Genomic DNA, 20,897 nt, shown 5'->3' on the forward strand with positions numbered 1-20,897 from the left:
TAAGGCTGAGAGCCCTGGGGCTGAGAGCCTTGAGAAGAGCAGCCCCAGAGGGGAGCTGAGCAATGCTCAGTGAGAACTAAAGGGTGGGGGGCAAGAGGCTGGGGCCAGACTCTTCTCAGAGTTGCCCAGGGACAGGACAAGGAGCAAGGGATACAAACTGGAACCCAGGAGGTTCCATTTGAAGAGAAGGAGAAAATTCTTTGGTGTGAGGGTGCTGGAGGCCTGGAGCAGGCTGCCCAGAGAGGTTGTGGAGCTCTTGGGGTGAGTTTGATACAGATGGAGCCAGGGAAGCCTTCATGTCCCTGTGTCCCAGGGTGTCCCCAGTAGGTCAATCAGGTGACAGCCAATTACTCACATGACTGGTGCTCTCAAACGGCCTCAAATAGTAGTAATAATAATAATGAATAATAATGAATATTAATAATAATTAATAATAATTAATTATAATAATAATAATAATAGAAACCCAGTCTTTAGGCAATGAAGTTGCTGCATAATTCAATCCCACAGGAATGACCTCAGTTCCACAAAGGGGAAGCAGAAGGGACAGGCTGATGAGTTCACTTGGAATGTTGGGGGTTCAACTAGCAGGGATGGATGGCAGGATGGATGGAAGGATGGATGGATGCTTGGAAGGATGGATGGATGGGTGGATGGATGGATGGATCGGTGGATCGATGGATGGATGGATGGATGGAAGCACCCAGGCTCTGCTGGGGGCTCACCCTACTCCAGTTCTCCCAACACTGTGGCCTCACCTCCCCCTCTTTTTGGGGAGCCAACCCACAGGGTCCCCAGCTCCAGTGCTGGATCTGCTCACTCGTATCCACCACGATAGGATCCTGATAAAAAAGGAGGGTAAGGGGGAGTGGGAATTGGTTTAGGGAGCCCAGCCCCTTCCTCTCCTCCTCCTGCCTGGCGTGGGCAAGGGGTTTCCGTGGGGCTGGGCTGGGAGAAGCCGCTGCAGATGTGGCTGTTCCTGGTGCGGTGGCAGCGCAAGCGTGGGCTGCTGGCACCATCTAGCGGGAGCGGGACCCTTCCTAGCGCAGCGGGACACGGCCCCTCGGGTCACATCCTGCTGGGTCAGGGTCCCGTTTTGGGACAGACGTCCTCTGGCTACCCTCTTCTTTAGGGGGACCAGGGGGATGTGAGGTGGGACACTGCGTTGTCCTTACCCCTTCTTCTTACGGGGAGGGCCACCGCATCCCGATGGCATCTCAGCCTGGGCAGCAGGGTGGGGTGCGGGCCCCCCACCCTTGAACTACTCTAGAGGGGTATCCCTCCCCCCGCCCCATCAGCATCCTTCCATCCTCCTCCCGCCCCACACCGAGGTGGGGGCAGCCCTGCCTCTGCTGCGTGCCCCACCAAGGCTTGCTGCGGGGGCAATGCCTAAGGGATTGATCCCCCCTGGGACCCCTCTCCTGTATCCCGATCCCCACGCAGGACAGGCCGCCGTGGGGCTGTGGGGGAAGGAGGAAGAGGAGGAGGAGGAGGTTGTCCAGGCTTTCCTTCCTGGCCAACCCCGCTGCCTATTACATCAACTTTGGTATTTCCAGTCCCTGCGGGGAGAAGGGAGGAGCAGGGGCGGGAGCAAGGGAAAGCGGAGAAATATTGAGGGACGGGGCGGGGGGGAGGATGCAGGGAGTTGGGAGGGTCCCACCGAGGGGGGGAGGCGGGATTCAGGCTCTTCGGTAGGGCTGGGTGCTGAGATCCTTCGTGGTTAGGATGGGTTTGGCCCCCTTGGGTCTCATCCTGGCTCCTTCTCCGGCTTTGGGACTGGGAAGAAAAAGTGGCAGGAAAGGAAAATCTACACGTGGAAAACACACAGCTCTGCGGCCAGGACTTAAAGCGACAGGGCAAGGCCAGGGGGGCACCAGGGGCAGCTCCAGGGGCAAGGAACAGGGGTGCCAGGGCTTGGGGTGCCAGGGTTTGTGATGCTGGCTCTGCTTTTCAAGGTGCTGCCTCAGTTTCCCCAGGGTGGAAGATGGAGGGCAGGATATTGGGATGCTTTATCCCAGCTTCTAAAGATCCCCTTAGGATATTTGAGATATCCCCCCCCCCCCCCCTCCAAGCCACACTGAGGTCTTTGGGCTATCAAAAGGCAGAAGAAGGGGGTTCAGGGAGTCCAGCACAGGGATGGATTTGGGGGTTGCATGGGATGGATCCATCCAGCTGGCAGCAGGGTTGGGAATCCCTTGGCTTTCTTCCTCAGGTTCCCTCTTTTTTTTTTTTTTTTTTTTTTTTGTTTAAAAATCTCCATATTTCATATTCTAATTTCATGAGCCCAGGGCCATCAACCAGTTTCCCCCTGGAGGAGATCACCCCAAACCCCACAGAAGTCACCCCTCATTTTGAAGGTGTACAGCATGCCAGGGCTTTAAAAAAAGTGTAAAAACCACCCCAAATTCCATTTTTTTCTTTTTAATCCCAAATGGGTCTATTTGGTGGGAAATCAGCACCCTGAAGTGTTTGCCTCTAGATCCTGGAGGACAGAATCCATCCCAGGTCTGGTTCCTAGGCCCCAAACGTGCAGAATTCACTCAAAATGTTGAAGATGAGAAACATTTAACAGTAAAAAAAGTGTAAATCCTCCCCAAAATTCAGGTTTTTATTTCAAGTGGATCTACCTTATGCTCAGCCAACCCTTTGCATCCTTTCTCCCCCATCCTGGAGGGCAGGATCTGTGCCAAAGGGGATTCTTAGGTCCCAAACCTGCAGAATTCACTCAAAATATTGAAGGTGAGAAACATTTAACAGTAAAAAAAGTGTAAATCCTCCCAAAATTCAGGTTTTTATTCCAAGTGGATCCATCTTATGCTCAGCCAACCCTTTGCATCCTTTTTACCCCATCCTGGAGGGCAGGATCTGTGCCAGAGATGGTTCCTAGGCTCAAAACTCATAGCACTCACTCCAAATGTTGAAGCTATGAATCATTCCAGGGCTTTAAAAAGTGTAAAACCCCCAAATTTAAGTTTTGTTTGTTTGTTTGTTTGTTTTTTGTTTTTTTTTTTTACCCTAAGAGGATGCATCTTGTGCATTGCCAGACCCTGCAGCTCTTCCTCCCTCTCATGGAGGGCAGAATCCATGCCAGAAATGGTTCCTAGGCCCAAACCTCACAGAATTCCCCCCAGATTTTAATGGCATGAATCACCCCAGGGCTCAAAAAATAATAAAACAAAAAAAAAATTGCAGAAGCCAAAAATTTCAGGATTTGAATTCCATCTTGTGTACAGCCAGGCACCTGCACCCTTTCTTCTAGCTGCTGGTAGGCAAAATCTGTGCCAGAGGTGGTTCCTAGGCTCAAAACTCACTGAATTCACCCCAAATTTTGAAGGCATGAGACATTCCAGGCTTAAAAGAAAAGTGTAAACCCCTGAAATTTCAGGGGGGTTGTGCTGACTGGATGTATTTGGTGTGCAATCAGAACACTGCAGCCCTTCCTTCCACCTTCTCTGGAGGGTATGAGCCATGCCTGACGTGGTTCCTCACAGAATTCATCCCAAATTTTGAAAGTGTGAATCGCTCCTGCTTCCAGGCTGGGGCAATGCCAAGCACCACTACAGGCTGGGCAGGGACTGGCTGGAGAGCAGCCCTGAGGAGAGGCACTTGGGGGTGCTGGGGGATGAGAAGCTCAGCAGGAGCCAGCAGTGAGCACTTGCAGCCCAGAGAGCCAAGCAGAGCCTGGGCTGCAGCAAGAGAAGTGTGGCCAGCAGGGCCAGGGAGGGGATTCTGCCCCTCTGCTCCACTCTGCTGAGAGCACACCTGGAGCTCTGGGTCCAGTTCTGGAGCCTCTGTTCCAGGAAGGAGCTGGAGGTGCTGGAAGGTGTCCAGAGAAGGGCCATGAGGAGGAGCAGAGGGCTGGAGCTGCTCTGCTATGAGGACAGACTGAGAGAGTTGGGGTGGTTCAGTCTGGAGAAGAGAAGGCTCCCAGGAGACCTTCTTGTGGCCTTCCAGGATCTGAAGGGGGCTCCAAGAAAGCTGGGGAGGGACTTTTGAGGGTGTCAGGGAGTGATAGGACTGGAGGGAATGGAGCAAAACTAGAAGTGGGGAGATTCAGATTGGGTGTTAGGGAGAAATTCTTCCCCAGGAGGGTGGTGAGAGACTGGCAGAGGTTGCCCAGGGAGGTGGTGGAAGCCTCATCCCTGGAGGTTTTTGCAGCCAGGCTGGATGTGGCTGTGAGCAACTGCTGTAGTGTGAGGTGTCCCTGGCCATGGTAGGGGGGTTGGAGCTGGCTGAGCCTTGAGCTCCCTTCCAACCCTGACAATTCTATGATCCCAGGGCTTTAAAAAGTGCAAACCCTTTAAAATTTCAGGGATTTCACCCTGAGGGGATGCATCTTGTGCACAGCCAGCCCCTCGCAACCCTTCTTCCATCTCATGGAGGGCAGGACCTGTGCCAGAGGTGGTTTCAAGGCCCCAATCCCACAGAATTCACCCCAGAAATTTCCTTTTCTCTGGGGCAGATGCATTTTGGGTTCAGCCACCCTCCTGCACCCTTCCTCCCAGTTCCTGGATGGCACGATCCATGCCAGAGATGGCTGCTAGGCCCAGAATTCATGCTGAATTTTGAAGACCTGAATCATCCCTGGAGGTATATAGAAGCCTTGTAGATGTGGTGCTGAGGGACATGGTTTGGTGGGGACCTGGCAGTGCTGGGTTAATGGTTGGGCTTGACGGTCTGAAAGGTCTCTTCCAAACTAAATGGTTCTATGATTCTGTGATTCTATGATTCTGTGGTTCTATGATTCTGTGATTCTATGGTTATATGGTTCTATGATTCTACAATTCTATGATTCTATGATGCTGTGATTCTGTGATTCTATGGTTCTATGATTCTATAATTCTATGATTCTATGATGCTGTGATTCTATGGTTTTATGGTTCTATGATTCTATAATTCTATGAATCTATGCTTCCATGGTTCTGATTCTATGATTCTGTGGTTCTATGGTTCCATACTTCTATAATTCTATAGTTTTATGATTCTGTGGTTCTGTGATTCTATGGTTTTATGGTTCTATGATTCTATGCTTCTATGATTCCATGCTTCTATGGTTCTATATTTCTGTGATTCTGTGGTTCTATGATTCTATGCTTTTGTGGTTCTATGATTCTGTGATTCTATGATTCTATGGTTCCATAATTCTATGATTCTATGGTTCTATAATTCTGATTCTATGGTTCCATAATTCTATGATTCTGTGATTCTCTGATTCTATAATTCTATTCTATGACTCTATGATTCTATGATTCCAGAGTTTAAAATCAGTACAAACCCCCGAAACGTCTGAGATTTTCTCCCGAGTGGATGCATCCCGCACGTATTTCCCCCCCAGCAGCCCTCCCCCCCAGCTGCCGGGAGGGCAAGATGGGTGGCGGGGGCGGTCCCTAGGACCCGGCGGCTTTGCTCCCCACCTCGTCCCGCTGCCCTCCCTCCCTCCCTCCCTCCCTCCCTCTCTCTCTCCCTTCTTCCCTCCCTCCCTCCCTCCCTGCCGCCGCCGCCGGGGAGCGCGGCCGCTGCTCCCGCCCCGGGAGCCGCTGGGCCGGGGCTGGGGGGGGGACGCGGCGCTAGCGGCATGGCGGAGCGGGGAGCCTGGGGGCTGTGGGGGCTGTGGGCAGCGCTGGGCTGCGGGCTGTGGCTGCTGGCCGGCGGGCAGGAGCAGGCGGGCGGCGGGCAGCCCTGGAGGCAGCTGATCCGGTGGGAGAACAACGGCCGCGTTTACAGCTTGCTCAACACCGGCGCCGAGTACGTACCGGCCGGGCAAGAGAGACCCGGAGGCAGTCGGTTGTTGTTGGCGGGAGCGACGAGCGGAGGAACGGGCAGCGTCCGGCGGCAGGCGCCGGGGGTCCCGCCGCGACCGGGCTCCGAGACGGTGCGGGGACAAACGCGACATCCCTTCGGGTTCGGGCAGGTGCCCGAAAACTGGAGGGAGGGACCGGTGGGCGACAGCACCGCTTCGCAACGGCTCCGGCCTGCCAGCCGCTCCCGCCAGCCTTCCTCCTCCTCCTCCTCCTCCGCCGCCTCCGCCTCGTCCTTCGCCTACGCTTCTGTCGGGCAGCCGGCGTACCCCCAGTTCCCCCTCGCCCCCCAATACGAGCCTTACGAGGCACCCCGGGCTTACGACGAGACCTACACCTATTACCGTAGCACCGGCCCCGGTGGGGCTGCCGTGGCTTCGGCGGCGGCGGGGGCCAGCGTGGTGTACCCCTTCCAACCCCGGGCGCGCTTCGAAGACTACGGGGAGGAGCAGAGCCCCTATAGAGCCCAGGGTTACTACCCACCGCCCGAGCGCCCCTACGTGCCCGCTGCCCCCCAGCCGGTCGACGGGTTGGACCGTCGGTACTCCCATAGCTTGTACCACGATCCCGGGGGCTCGCCGGAGCAGGGCAGCCCGGACTCGTACGCCAACCAGCAACCCGCTGCCGGTCACGGCATGGCAGCCACGGATAACCTCCAAGCTTCCGCCGGGATGGGCTACGGAGCTCAGTACCCACCCTACGAGCCGCAGCCGCCGTTCCGGGCGCTGGAACCTTACGGGGTTCCTCGCCCCGAGCCCTACTTGCCAGCCAGGAGCCCCGAAATGCCACAAGCTGTCCCCGATAGCCAAGCCCGAGTCAGCGTGGGCAGCGTCTACAGGCCCAGCCATGGCGGACGGGGTGAGTCTGGGGGGCAGGGGGGGGACGAGGGGGTAGGGGGCAGCTCCCCCGGGGTGTGATGTTGCCCTGGGTGTTTCGTCATCCTCTGCACCCGTGCCTGGTGCTAGCTGCTCTTCAAGGATGCTGCCCTGGTGCTAGGGGGATGGATGTGGCTGAGGAGCCCCCAAGGGGCTGCTCGGAGACCCCTGCGTGTTTTGGGAGTGATGTTTGTGGTGGTGAAAAACAAGGAGGGAGAGGGAAAGGACGTGAAGGAGCAAGTCCCGGAGGAGTCTGGGCTTGGGGTGGGTCTGGGCTGTGTCCCAGGACATCCCATGGTTGTGAGGTGGGTCTGGGCTGTGTCCCAGGACATCCCATGGTTCTGAGGTGGGTCTGTGCTGGGGGATGAGGGACACTCTACTCTTTAGGTGGATCTGGGCTGTGTCCCAGGGCACCCCATGGTTGTGGGGTGGGTCTGGGCTGGGGGATGAGTGGATAGTGTACTCTAGGTGGGTCTGTGCCATGTCCCACAACATCCCATGGTTGTGAGGTAGGGAGATGAGGGGACAGTGTACTCTTCAGGTGGGTCTATACCATGTCCCAGGCCATCCCACCTTCATGGAGTAGGTTGCTGCTGTGTGCTGTGGGGACACTTTGCTTGTGAGGGAGGCTCTGGGCCATGTCTGAGGTCATTCAGCCTTCCTGGGGTGGGTCTGTGCTGTGACATGAGGGGACACTGCTCTGTGGAGTGGCTCTGTGCTCTGTCCCTGGTGTCCCCCCACCCCTCCCCCACGTTTGTGAGTGTGTCTGTGCCACATCCCAGGTCGTTCTGCTGGCAGGGGGTGGCTGTGTGCTGTGGCCTGGGGACATGTGGGCAGGATGGGGTTGGGGGGTGGGGGGTAGGACTGTGCCATGTCCCAGCTCCTCCTGGCTGGCTGTGCTGTGCTGGGATGCTCTGGGTTCACAAGTGGTTCTTGTGGTGCTGCTGCCTCACTCGGGGCCCTTCACCCCCACTGCTCCCCAGGCCTGGCCACACCAGGCGACCAGGGTCATGGCAGGGACACTGTCATTCCATGTCCTACTGACCCTGATCCTGATGAAATCCTGTGGCTTTTGGCTGAGGCTTGCTGGGAGTGTTTTTGCTCCCTGGTGAAACTTGGAAGCCAAGCAGGAGGAGCAAGCAGCCGGGGTGGGGGGGTGAGGGGGGGAGGGGGGGGGGTGTGGAAATCTGTTCCCTGCCTGTCCCTTGGGAAACCCATCTCAGCTGGAGTCAGCTCTGCCCTGTCTGACTCCATCACCCCTCCAGCCCCATCCCTGCTTTCTGGGAAAAAAAAAAAAAAATCAAAAACATCCCCTGGGATTTGTGGTGGGAGGGGGAAGCATTCATCCAGCCCTGCCCCGTGGTGTGTGAGTGAGTAAACACTGTGGGAGCAGCCTGGCTGGGGCAGCCCCACGTCCAGCCAGCACTGCCAAGCCTGGGTGGGAGACAACCTGGGGACAGGGTTTGGGGGGGGGGGGGGGGTCCTCCTTCTCAAGAGCTTGAGGACAGGGTTTGTGTGGGGAGAATCTTCTAAAGAGCTTGGGGACAGGGTTTGTGTGGGGAGGGTCTTCTAAAGAGCTTGGGGACAGGGTTTGTGTGGGGAGGGTCTTCTAAAGAGCTTGAGGACAGGGTTTGTGTGGGGAGGGTCTTCTAAAGAGCTTGAGGACAGGGTTTGTGGGGAAGATCTTCTAAGGAGCTTGGGGAGAGGGTTTGTGTGGGGAGAATCTTCTAAAGAGCTTGAGGACAGGGTTTGTGTGGGAAGGGTCTTCTAAGGAGCTTGGGGAGAGGGTTTGTGTGGGGAGGGTCTTCTAAAGAGCTTGAGGACAGGGTTTGTGTGGGGAGGGTCTTCTAAGGAGCTTGGGGAGAGGGTTTGTGTGGGGAGGACCTCCTAAGGAGCTTGGGGAGAGGGTTTGTGTGGGGAGGGTCTTCTAAGGAGCTTGAGGACAGGGTTTGTGTGGGGAGGGTCTTCTAAGGAGCTTGAGGACAGGGTTTGTGTGGGGAGGGTCTTCTAAAGAGCTTGGGGAGAGGGTTTGTGTGGGGAGGGTCTTCTAAGGAGCTTGGGGAGAGGGTTTGTGTGGGGAGGACCTCCTAAGGAGCTTGGGGAGAGGGTTTGCGTGGGGAGGGTCTTCTAAGGAGCTTGGGGAGAGGGTTTGCGTGGGGAGGGTCTTCTAAAGAGCTTGGGGAGAGGGTTTGTGTGGGGAGGGTCTTCTAAGGAGCTTGGGGAGAGGGTTTGCGTGGGGAGGACCTCCTAAGGAGCTTGGGAGAGGGTTTGTGTGGGGAGGACCTCCTAAGGAGCTTGGGGAGAGGGTTTGCGTGGGGAGGACCTCCTAAGGAGCTTGGGGAGAGGGTTTGTGTGGGGAGGGTCTTCTAAGGAGCTTGAGGACAGGGTTTGTGTGGGGAGGGTCTTCTAAAGAGCTTGGGGACAGGGTTTGTGTGGAGAGGATTTTCCTTCAGATCTCTGCCCACCTCACCAGGAGCAGCTGCTTCTGATGGGTGAGGGGTGGAGGAGTAGAGGGGTGGAGGAGTGAGGGATGGAGGAGTGGGGGATGGAGGAGCCAAGTATTGGAGGGGATGAGGACTGGAGGGACAAGGAATGGAGGCCACAAGGAGTGGAGCAGATGAGGAATGGAGGAGGTGAGGGATGCAGGGGGTGAGTGATGGAGGAGCAAGGAATGGAGGGCACAAGGAGTGGAGCAGAAGAGAAACAGAGCAGGCAAGGGATAGAGAGGATGAGGGATGGAAGGGATGAGGAATGAAGGGGCAAGGAGTGGAGGGGTAAAGAGTAGAGGGGTAAGGAGTGGAGGGCACAGGGAGTAGAGCAGAAGAGGAATAGAGGAGGCAAGGGATGGAGGGGATGAGGAATGGGAGTGATGAGAGATGGAGGGGATGAGGAATGGAAGGGATGAAGGATGGAGGGGATGAGGGATGCAAAGATGAGGGTTGCAGGAGCAAGGGATGAAGGGGTGAGGGATGCTGCTGGTCCCATGTCTCTGGGGAGGGACACCTGGGGGTGGCTGCCCTGCAGCTGACCTGAGGAGACAGAGGGAAATGGGAAGATTCCTGCCAAGCTTCTCTTTTCCCTGTTGGCAAAGGCTGTGTGCTTCAAGGATCTCTGGAAGTTGGGCCAGGGAGTTACAGTGCCTGTGGCTCTTCCAGGGCAATCAGGGTGCCCACGAGTGGTGGGCAACCCTTGCTGGTCACCCAGCTCCTGGTGCAAGAGTCCTCAGCCTCCTCCTTCTCATTCTTCTTTGATAAATCTTGATAAAGAAGAGAAGAAAGCATCCAACCAGCCCTGGGGCCACCCCACTGCCTGCCCTCCTCTCCTTCAGGTCATCTGCTGCTCTCTCCCTCTCTCTCCAGCCAGGATTTGTTTGGGAAAAATTGTCACCTCCCTTGGTGTGTGTGTGTGTGGAGGGGGGTCACCAAAAAAACCCCCAAATCAAATCAAACCCTGCCAAGCCTGTCACCTGCAGGGCCACCCTTCAGGCAGGTTTCTTAATTGCTCAAAACACTTCCCCAAGCCAAATCAGGTGTTAATTATGCTCCTAAGCTCTTTTGAGAGCCTCCTGATCCCACCGGGCTCCATCAGGAATGTGCAGCATTCCTGACCCCTCACTGGGGCACCTGGGGGGAAGGGGGGCGGGAGGGGGTTATTAATTAAGCAAATTAGATCCCAGCAGCTTTTATGAGGGGCTTTGTGTGAGCATCTCAGGGTCACCTGCCTCCTTCCATCCAAAGCAGCCAGGGGAGACTTGGTGGAAGATGAGAGCTGAAGGAGTTTCCAGCCCTTAAATCTCTACAGGGTGGCCAGGCCGTGGTGGAGGTGGGAGAGGAGCATCTGCTGTGGCTTGGGTCAGGGGAGAGAGGGTTGAGGGCAGCAGATGAGGCTCTGGCAAGGAAGTGGGGACCAGTGGGACATGAGGCCAGCACTGTCCCTCACCCCTTCATCCCTTGCTCCTGCATCCCTCATCCCCTGTATCCCTCATCCCCTGTATCCCTCATCCCCTCCATCCCTCATCCCCTGCATCCCTCATCCCCTCCATCCCTCATCCCCTCCATCCCTCATCCCCTCCATCCCTCATCCCCTCCATCCCTTGCCTTCTCTATTCCTCTTCTGCTCCACTCCCTGTGCCCTCCACTCCCTGTGCCCTCCACTCCCTGTGCCCTCCACTCCTTTACCCCTTCTCTCCTTTACCCCTCCCATCCCTCATCCCCTCTGTCCCTCATCCCCTCTGTCCCTCATCCCCTCCATCCCTTGCCTCCTCTATTCCTCTTCAGCTCCACTCCCTGTGCCCTCCACTCCTTCCCCCTCCATCCCTCATCCCTTCCATCCCTCATCCCTTCCATCCCTCATCCCTTCCATCCCTCATCCCTTCCATCCCTCATCCCTTCCATCCCTCTATCCCTTGCCTGCTCTATTTCTCTTCTGCTCCACTCCTGCACCCAAAGCCTTCCTGTGTGCTGCCAGTGAGGGCTACAGAGAGCCCAAAGTGTCACCTGAGTCATCCTCAGGCCCTGAGCTGTCTCATGGATGCAAACGAGGGGGGGCAGATGTCCCACCCCTCCTCCTGGGGTTCAACCAGACTTGCCTGACCCCCAGGAGGCATCTACTGAGGCTTCCTCCTCCTCACCCTCCCCTGGACCCTTCCTCTCTGTTTTCCTTCATCTCCAGAGGGTTTTGGGGTTTTTTTTCACCTCGTGCCAAGAGGGCTCCTGGGGTTGGATTTGGAATGGGAGTGGGGGATGGAAGTCTCATGAAGTGATGGTGGTCATGGTGGCCATGGTGATACATCTGAGGATGCCATCCCCCCTGGGGATGGGGCACCTGGGCCAGGAGAAGACAATCTTGTTGGGAAAGCCTCCCCTCTGTGGGCTTGGGGAGGAGGTTGGCTTTCTTCTGCTGCTGCCTTCAGGCATCTACCAACCAACCAAGGAGCCCAAGAGAATTTGGTGGGGTGGGATGGGATGAAGGGGTACTGGAGGAGTGATGATGCAGGAATGGGATGGGATGGGATGGGATGGGATGGGATGGGATGGGATGGGATGGGATGGGATGAAGGGGTGGAATTCAGAGGTACTAGAAGAGTGATGCTGTAGGGATGGGATGGGATGAAGGGGTACTAGATGGGAATTCAGAGGTACTAGAGGAGTGATGCTGTAGGGATGGGATGGGATGGGATGAAGGGGTAGAATTCAGAGGTACTGGAGGAGTGATGCTGCAGGGATGGGATGGGATGGGATGGGATGAAGGGGTGGAATTCAGAGGTACTGGAGGAGTGATGCTGCAGGGATGGGATGGGATGGGGTGGGATGAAGGGGTGGAATTCAGAGGTACTGGAGGAGTGATGCTGCAGGGATGGGATGGGGTGAGATGGGATGGGATGAAGGGGTGGAATTCAGAGGTACTGGAGGAGTGATGCTGCAGGGATGGGATGGGGTGGGATGAAGGGGTGGAATTCAGAGGTACTGGAGGAGTGATGCTGCAGGGATGGGATGGGGTGAGATGGGATGGGATGAAGGGGTGGAATTCAGAGGTACTGGAGGAGTGATGCTGTAGGGATGGGGTGGGATGAAGAGGTGCACCAGGAGGTGCTAGAAGAGGGATGGTGCAAGAATGGGATGGGGTGAGATGGGATGAAGGAATACACCAAGTGCTGGAGGAAGGATGCTGGGGGAATGGAAGGGAAGGGGATGGGATGGGATGGGATGGGATGCTGAAGGAGTGCACCTTGCTGACTGGGTGGTGTCCTCACATCCCCATCCATCCATGCATTCCCCACTGCTCACAACCAACCCCTTCCCCAGCCTCTGCACTTCCAGACTTGGGTCCCAGCAGCACTGGGCCGAGGGAGGCACAGCAGCTGCCCTCTTGGAAAAGTGCTGGAGCTGGGAATTTTGGGGCTAAGCCCGGCACACCTGCACAAACAGCTCGGCAGGGAGCACGCCTCCCTCTCTTTATTATTCTAATTTTCACGCTGAAGAAGAAGAAAATCTCTGGCAGCTCCCAGGGGCAGGCCAAGGGGGAGGAGGAGGAAAACCAAACATTTTCTCCTTGCTGTGGTTGTCCCTTTTTTTTTTTTTTGGGGGGGGAGGCAACAGCAGGGAGGGGGAGCTGCCAGTCCCGTCCCCCCTCTGACTTGCAGGAGGTGGGAAAATGCTGGCTCAGCAAAAGAAAAAAAAAAACCCAGAGCAGGATGCAGGATTTGGCCAAGCATGAGCTTTAGGACAGTTGGGTGGCCTGCTGGGCTAAGAGGATATTTGGAGGGGTGGTGGGTGAGGTGTTAACCACCCCCCAACCCTCCTCCCCCCCACCTCAGCGATGTGGTTTGACCCTTTGCAGCCCGGCTGGAGCTGTGGATCAGGTGGGAGAGCCTCCAAAAGCAACAAAGCCATCCCAGGGCGAGCTCCAGGGTGTGGGGGGGGTCGGGGGGTGGAGGTGGGAAGAGGAAAATCCAAGTCCCCGTTGGTAAAGGAGTCAAGTTTCTGTCTGGAGCGTCCAAGAATTTCTTATAAACAACAGCAGGGAGGCGAAAGCTGCTTTAGAAAGGACGACACACGTTCCTCTGGCTCCCAGGGACAGGGCCCAGGGGGGCTTCCCCCACTCTCTTTCCTTTTTTTTTTTTTTTTGTTTTTTCTCCCGTTGTGGTCCTAATCGTTTCGAAGAAGAGGGGAGGGGAAACAACCCAAGCCCAAAACTTGCCAAGCTCTCCTGATTTGGTTTTGTTTGTTTGTTTGTTTGTTTGTTTTCTTTCTCCCTCCTCTCCTCCCCCCTCCTCTCCCTTCCTCTCTCCCCTCCTCCCCCCTCCTTTCTCCCTTCCTTTCTCCCCTCCTCCCCTCTCCTTTCTCCCCTTGCTTGGCTCCCCCAGGGTATTACATCAGCAGTGATGATGACCAAGCAAGCAGGGCAGGAAACGAGGTCCAAACGGAGTGACGTGATCCCTCCAGGGAGGGCAGGTCCAGAAACAAGAAGGCATTGTTCTTTCTGCCCAGGGAATGGGGTGGGGGGTGGGGGGGAAATAAGAGGGAAAAATAGGGATAAAATAAAGAGGAGAGGGCAGGGAAAAGAGAAAAAAAAAAAAAGAAGGAAGGGGGAAAGAAAAGCAAAAACGAAATGTGCTGGAAAGTGGCTGGGAGTAAAGGGAGGAGGTTGGAGGCTGCTGCTGGGCACTGGGGATGGGGATGGGGACTGGGATTGGGATGGAGATGGGGATGAGGAGGAAGGTGGGGTGGGGATGGTGATGGAGGTGAGGATAGGGATGAGGGAGGGGGGTGGAGATGGAGATGAAATAGGGATGGAGATGGGGGTAGGGATGGAGATGGGGGTAGGGATGGAGATGGAGATGAGGTGGGGGTGGAGATGATATAGAGATGGAGATGGTGGAGATGAATATGGGTGGAGATGGAGATAGAGATGGGGATGGGCATATGGATGGGGATGAGATGAGATGGGGATGGAGATGATATAGAGATGGAGATGGGAATATGGATGGAGATGGAGATGATGGAGACCAGGATGGAAATGGAGATGAGATGGGGGTGGAGATATGGATGGAGATGAGGATGGGGATGGAGATGAGGACAGGGGTGAGTGAGTGGGATGGAGATGAGATAGAGATGATGGGGATGTGGGTGGAGATGAGGATAGGGGTGAGGGAGGGGGATGGAAATGGAAGTGGAGATGAGGATGGGGTGAGGGAGGGGCATGAAGATGAGGATAGAGGTGGAGATGATGGAGATGAGGGTGTGGAGGGGGTAAGGGGGCAAGGATGAGCATAGGGATAGAAGGGGATGAAGATGAGGATAGGGATGAGGATGAGGAGAAGGATGGGCTTGAGGATGAGAATGAAGATGGAGACAATGGGAAGGCGTAAGGAGGCTAAGGATGAGGACAAGGATAAAAGGGGATGAGGATGAGGGTAGGGATAAGGACGAAAATAAGGATGGGGATGGGGATGAGGAGGAAGATGGAGGTGATGTGAAGGGGGAAATGGGATGGGGATGGAAAAGAGGATGAGGATCAGTATAAGGATGGAAATGAGGATGAGGGTGAAGATGGATATGATTGGGAGGGGGAAAAGGGGTAAGGATGAGGATAAGAATAAGGATAGAGAAGGAGATGAAGATGAGAATGATGAGGAGGATAAGGATGAAAATAATGGGATGAGAATGAAGATGGAGGGTGAGGTTCAGGATGGAGAGGGGGATGAGGATAGGGATAGAGATGAGGATGAGGACAGGCTCACAGGAAAGAGAGGTGCTAAGCAGAGGGCAAAGAGAAGGGAAACTGAGGCAGGAAGCATCCCAGGACCCATCCTGCTGCCTCTTGAGGGGCAGCTCTAAGGCTGCTTTCCAAGTCAGTGATCCCCGAGGAGCCTTTAGGAAGGGGAGGTGTGAAAGGGCGTTGCCGGGGCGGGGGGTGGGTGGGAACGTCAGCTCCAGCTGGCCTCTGGAATGCTTTTGGAAAGCCAGGCAGCCCCCACCCGTCCCTGCAGCTGGCTGGCCGTCCGGCTGGCCGTCTGGCTGGCCCTCCACAGCTCACTTCAGCTTGGCCCCAAGCGCAGGGCAACTTTGAGAATTAAAGGAGAGGTGGGATCATGGCTGAGGGGGGTGGGCTGCGGTTAGCAGAGCTCCCAGTTTCACCTCTCTTTTGGGCTTAAAAGCAGGGCAGGAAATAGGAAGCCTCCTTTTTAAGGGGGTTTGTGTCACCCCCCCCTCTATCCCCCTCCCCCCCACACTTCTGGCTGCCACAGAGGTGGGAGCTGGGGGGGGGGGGTGGGGGTGGGGAGGGACTCAAAGGGACCCCCTGGCAGGGGCAGGGCTGGGTGTAATCACTTCCAGGAGGCTGGGTTGAGCAATCCTGCTGGAGGAAAGTGGAGAGGATTGGGATTTGCCAGCTGGGATGGGGAAAGGGGAAAAAGAAGGAGGGGGGGTGGGGGGGGGGAGGATTTTCCGTCTGCAGCTTCAAATTGAAAAAACCTGGTGGTGACTGAAGCAAAAACTTCCCGACGAGGTCAGGGCTGGCTGCTTCAAGGAGGGGACTGCTGCCTCCCCCAAGCCTTGTCCCCACATCCCTGGAGGGGTGTTCAGGGCCAAGCTGGATGAGACCTTGAGCAACCTGGGCTAGAGGGAGGTGTCGCTGCCCGGGGCAAAGGGTGGGTTTGGAATGAGATGATGATCTTCAAGGTCCCTTCCAACCCAAGCCCTCCAGGATTTGTGTCTCCCCCACCCTCCCCCGCCCAACAAGGCCTGTCCCCATCCTCAGGGCTGTCCTCATCCTTCTGGCAGGTCTCCCTGACTTGGTGCCAGACCCCAACTATGTGCAAGCATCCACCTATGTGCAGCGAGCTCACCTCTACTCGCTGCGCTGTGCCGCCGAGGAGAAGTGCCTGGCCAGGTAGGGGGTGGGGGCTGGGACCTGGGGACATGGGGGGCACATGGGCAAGGGGGAGATGGGGACATGGGGGGAGAGATGGGGGTCACAGGGCAAGGGGGAGAAGGGGACATGGTGGGAGAGATGGGGGTCACAGGGCGAAGGGGAAATGGGGACATGGGGTCCTGGGATGAGGGGGAGCTGGGGAGCTGGCAGGTTGGGGGACTTGATGCAGGGAATAGGGGAGGATGAAGGAGAAGGAGGATGGAGGAGAGGGGAAGGAAAGGGGAAAAGGAAGGAGGAAAAGGGAATGGAAGGGGAAGGGAAGGGGAGGGAAAGGAGGGGAAGGGAAGGGGAAGGGAAGGATAGATAATGGAAGATTGAAGTAAAAGGATGGAGGACAGAAAGAAAGTGAAGAGAAAGGTGAAAGGCGAAGGAGGAGAAGGATGGAGGGGAGAAGAAAAAAGGTAAAGGGCAAAAATGAGGGCAAGGGGAAGGAGAAGGATAAAGAAGAAGGAAAGGGCAATGTAGAAGAGAGAGGAAAAGGGAAAGGATAGAAGAAAGGGAAAGAAGGGTGAAGGAGAGGAGGAAAGAAGGGAAAAGGAAAGGACAAAGGGCAAAAATGAGGGCAGGGGTGCCAGGTGTGAGCTTCCTCCCGACGCTGAGGGGGCTGAGGGGACACGGTGGGTGATGTTCCCTGGCGCGCCCAGCACTGCCTACACCGCCGAAGCCACCGACTACGACGTGCGGGTGCTGCTGCGCTTCCCGCAGCGGGTCAAGAACCAGGGCACGGCGGACTTCCTGCCCAGCCGGCCCCGCCACGCCTGGGAGTGGCACAGCTGCCACCAGTGAGTGTCACCCCCGCCCCGGCCCCCGCCGCTTTGTCGCGGGCATTTCACACCCAGCGCCTGGCTGTCGGATCTTGGGGGGAGGGGAGCGGCGGCGACCTTGCTGAGCCTCTTAGTCCCTAAAGCCACCAAGCTCCTGCCCCAAGCTCTTTAGCAGGAAGATTCTTTCCGCACAAACCCTGTCCCCAAGCTCTTTAGAAGGAGGATCCTCTCCAAACCCTGTCCCCAAGCTCTTTAGAAGGAAGATCCTCTCCATCCCCAAGCTCTTTAGAAGGTCCTCTCCACACAAACCCTGTCCCCAAGCTCTTTAGAAGACCCTCCCCACACAAACCCTCTCCCCAGCCTCTTTAGGAGGAAGCTCTCCCACACAACCCCTGTCCCCAGGGAGGCTCAGGATTGATTTGCAGCCCCTCCAAAATGACAACTGGGGAGGGGGCAGTGCCATTTTGGGGGGGGGGGGGGGGAGGGGCGATGGGGTGGGGTCACCCTACCTGTCCCCCCTTTCTCCTCCAGGCATTACCACAGCATGGATGAGTTCAGCCACTACGACCTGCTGGATGCCACCACGGGGAGGAAGGTGGCTGAGGGCCACAAGGCCAGCTTCTGCCTGGAGGACACCACCTGTGACTTTGGCAACCTGAAGCGTTATGCCTGCACCTCCCACACCCAGGTGCCTTGCAGGAGGGGGTTGCTTGAAGGGCTTTTTGGGGTCCAACTCCTCTCTCCACACACCCTAAACCCCCTTTTCTCCTCCCCACTCCCTGTCCCCAGGGCTTGAGCCCAGGCTGCTATGACACCTACAACGCTGACATTGACTGCCAGTGGATCGACATCACAGATGTGCAGCCAGGAAATTATGTCTTAAAGGTGACCCTGGGAGACTTAAGCTGGAGAGTTGACCAGGGAGAAGTGGAATGGAATTCAACAAGGGCAAGGGCAGAGTCTTGCACCTGGGGGAGAACAAGCCCAGGGAGCAGTAGAGGCTGGGGACTGACCTGCTGGAGAGCAGTGAAGGGGAAAAGGACACCTGGGGGGTCCTGGTGGATGGGAGGTTGACCATGAGCCAGCAATGTGCTCTTGTGGCCAAGAAGGCCAATGGCATCCTGGGGTGGACTATAAGGGCTGTGGTTAGTAGGTTGAGAGAGGTTCTCCTCCCTCTCTGTTCTGCCCTGCTGAGGCCACATCTGGAATATTGTGTCCAGTTCTGGGCCTCTCAGCTCAAGAAGGACCTCAGGGAGTCCAGCACAGAGCCACAAAGATGATGGAGTGGAACATCTTCCTTATGATGAGCTGAGGGCTCTGTAGCTTGGAGGAGCCTGAGAGGTGACCTCTTTGATGTTGATAAAGATGTGCAGGGAGAGTGCCCAGAGGCTGGAGCCAGGCTCTGCTGGGTGATGCCCAATGCCAGCACAAGGGGCAGTGGTGGAAGTTGAGGCATAGGAAGTTCCATGGAAACATGAGAAAAAATCTTTTTCCTGTGAGAGTGATAGAGCCCTGGCACAGGCTGCCCAGGGGGGTTGTGGAGTCTCCCTCTCTGGAGATATTCCAACCCCACCTGGATGTGTTCCTGTGTGATCTGCTCTAGGTGCCCCTGCTCTGGCAGGGGGGTTGGACTGGATGAGCTTCCAAGGTCCCTTCCAACCCCTAACACTCTGTGATTCTGTGATTTTGAGAGGCAAACATCACCAGTTTGGGGTCAGTTTGGTACCTTCTCAACCAGCAGATCAGAACCCCACACCTTTTCCAATGCCGTCCTTTGAACGTGGGTTGAGGTGCTGCTCGTCCCCCTCCCCCTTACTGATTTTTAGGGGGGGTTTCCTTCCCTTTGCCCTGCTCTCAGGTTCAAGTGAACCCCAAATACATCGTCCTGGAGTCAGATTTCACCAACAACGTGGTGAGGTGCAACATCCACTACACCGGCCGCTACGTCGCCACCACAAACTGCAAGATTGCCCAGTAAGGAGCTGCCTCTCTCCTTCTGCCCCCTCCTCCCCCCTCCTCCCCCCTCCTCCACCCTTCTCTGTTCTTCTCTGTCCTGCTCCATCCTTCTCCATCCTTCTTTGTCCTTCTCTGTCCTGCTCCATCCTTCTCCATCCTTCTTTGTCCTTCTCTGTCCTGCTCCATCCTTCTCCATTCTTCTCTGTCCTTCTCTGCCCTTTTCTGTCCTTCTTCATCTTTCTTTATCCTTCTGTCCTCTGTCCTTTTCTGTCTTTCTTCATCCTTCTCTGTCCTTTTCTGTCTTTCTCCATCCTTCTTTGTCCTTCTGTTCTATCCTTCTTCATCCTTCTTTGTCCTTCTCTGTCCTTCTGTCCTTTTCTGTCCTTCTCCGTCCTTCTGTCTTTTTCCATCCTTCTTTTTCCTTCTCTGTCCTTCTCTTTCTCCATCCTCCTCTGGCCTTCTCTGGCCTTTTCTCTCCTTCTCCATCCTTCTTTGTCCTTCTCTGTCCTGCTCCATCCTTCTTCATTCTTCTCTGTCCTTCTCTGCCCTTTTCTGTCCTTCTTCATCTTTCTTTATCCTTCTCTGTCCTCTGTCCTTTTCTGTCTTTCTCCATCCTTCTTTGTCCTTCTGTTCTATCCTTCTTCATCCTTCTTTGTCCTTCTCTGTCCTTTTCTGTCCTTCTCCATCCTTCTGTTTTTCTCCATCCTTCTTTGTCCTTCTCTGTCCTTTTCTGTCCTTCTCTTGTCTTCTGTCCTCCTCTGTCCTCCTCTGTCCTCCTCTGGCCTTCTCTGTCCTTTTCTCTCCTTCTCCATCCTTCTTTGTTCTTCTCTGTCCTTTATTGCTCTTCTCTGTCCTTCCCTCAGCCATCCAAAAAGTCCAGAGATGGGAGTATGACCCGAGCAGTTTAATTCCCTTTTGCCTCCTTTTCCCTCTGGCTGAGCATCCAAAGCAGCTGGATTTGGCCAGCTCTGGAGCTGGGGGTGGTTTCTGGGGGGAGGGAAGGGGAGGCTTATATCAAATTTCCTTCTTATTCTGGTGGAGAATGAACCAGGTCTAAAATGAAACACAAACCCCTTCACCCCTTCCTCTGCCTTGGAAAGAACATTTTGAAGTGCACATTTCCCAAATCCTGAGATATTTCTTTGTGTCTTTTTACAGATCCTGATGGCAGCAGGGCCAGAGGGGGACATCACCTGCCCTGACCTCTATCCCCACCTCAACAAAAGTGCCTGAGCTGGCTCCTCTTGGCCCACTCCAGATCCTAGAGCCCAGCAGCAGCTCCTCCTTGAACACCCCCCCAAAAAGAAAAACCAAACAAAAAAACTCCCAAACAACTCATTTCATGTTAAAAGGGAGGGGAAGCAAGAATGACTTTGAAATAGTTTTGGTTTTTTAATACTTAACTTTCTGTTCACTTTTGGGCTGGTTTGGTTTGGATTGGTTTGGGATTTTTGTTTGTTTTTGGTTTTGTTGTGGTTTGGTTTTTTTTCCCCTTCCCATTTCCTAAGGGAAAGCTGAGTTTTTAGCTGGAATAAAAAGCAGGAGCCCCCAAATGCTGTATAAATGCTGTAAATCCAATATTAGCAATAGAGCTCTTCAGTCTTGAACCCCTTTGGCATCTCCTTTATTGGGGGGTGGGAGGGAGGAGGGGGGAAGGGGTGGATTTGGAGGTGCTGCCCAGGTAGGGATGCTCTGGTTCCTTTAGGAACCAAAGGTGCTGGGAGTTTTGTCACCTTAGGGGAGGTTTGCTCCATCTGTTTGGCTTTTCAGATGAAGTAGATGACTGGAAGACTTGGATTATTAATGATGATTAATAATAATAATATTATTACAGTGATTGTCACGAGCTTTCAAACCAGAAATCATTAAAACACGTTGCTTTGGAGGGTTTGGTGTTTAACTAAGGGCTTTTGCTGTCCCCAGGATGTCCTCAGGTCACAGGTGGGATGGGATGACCTAAAGGAAAACCTTTGGCTTTGTCATCATGTCCTTGAATCCTGGATGCTGGGGAGCAAAGGGCACAAGCTCGTGGGGGAGGGTGGGAAGGATGCGCTCCCTGAGACACCCCC

General features: G+C 55.3%; 1 protein-coding gene across 1 annotated transcript; it reads left to right on the top strand.

Moving 5' to 3' along the window:
- Positions 1–5,575: 5,575 nt before the first annotated feature.
- LOXL1 (lysyl oxidase like 1) lies at positions 5,576–20,186 on the top strand. Its single transcript, XM_054388121.1, has 7 exons — positions 5,576–6,656; positions 15,958–16,066; positions 16,753–16,890; positions 17,404–17,560; positions 17,662–17,757; positions 18,731–18,846; positions 19,987–20,186. The coding sequence occupies exons 1-7, from the start codon at positions 5,576–5,578 to the stop codon at positions 19,991–19,993; spliced, it is 1,704 nt and encodes a 567-aa protein (XP_054244096.1). The 3' UTR covers positions 19,994–20,186.
- Positions 20,187–20,897: the final 711 nt, after the last annotated feature.

Source organism: Indicator indicator, chromosome 16 (genome assembly GCF_027791375.1).
Source record: "Indicator indicator isolate 239-I01 chromosome 16, UM_Iind_1.1, whole genome shotgun sequence".
NCBI classification, from domain to species: Eukaryota; Metazoa; Chordata; class Aves; order Piciformes; family Indicatoridae; genus Indicator; species Indicator indicator.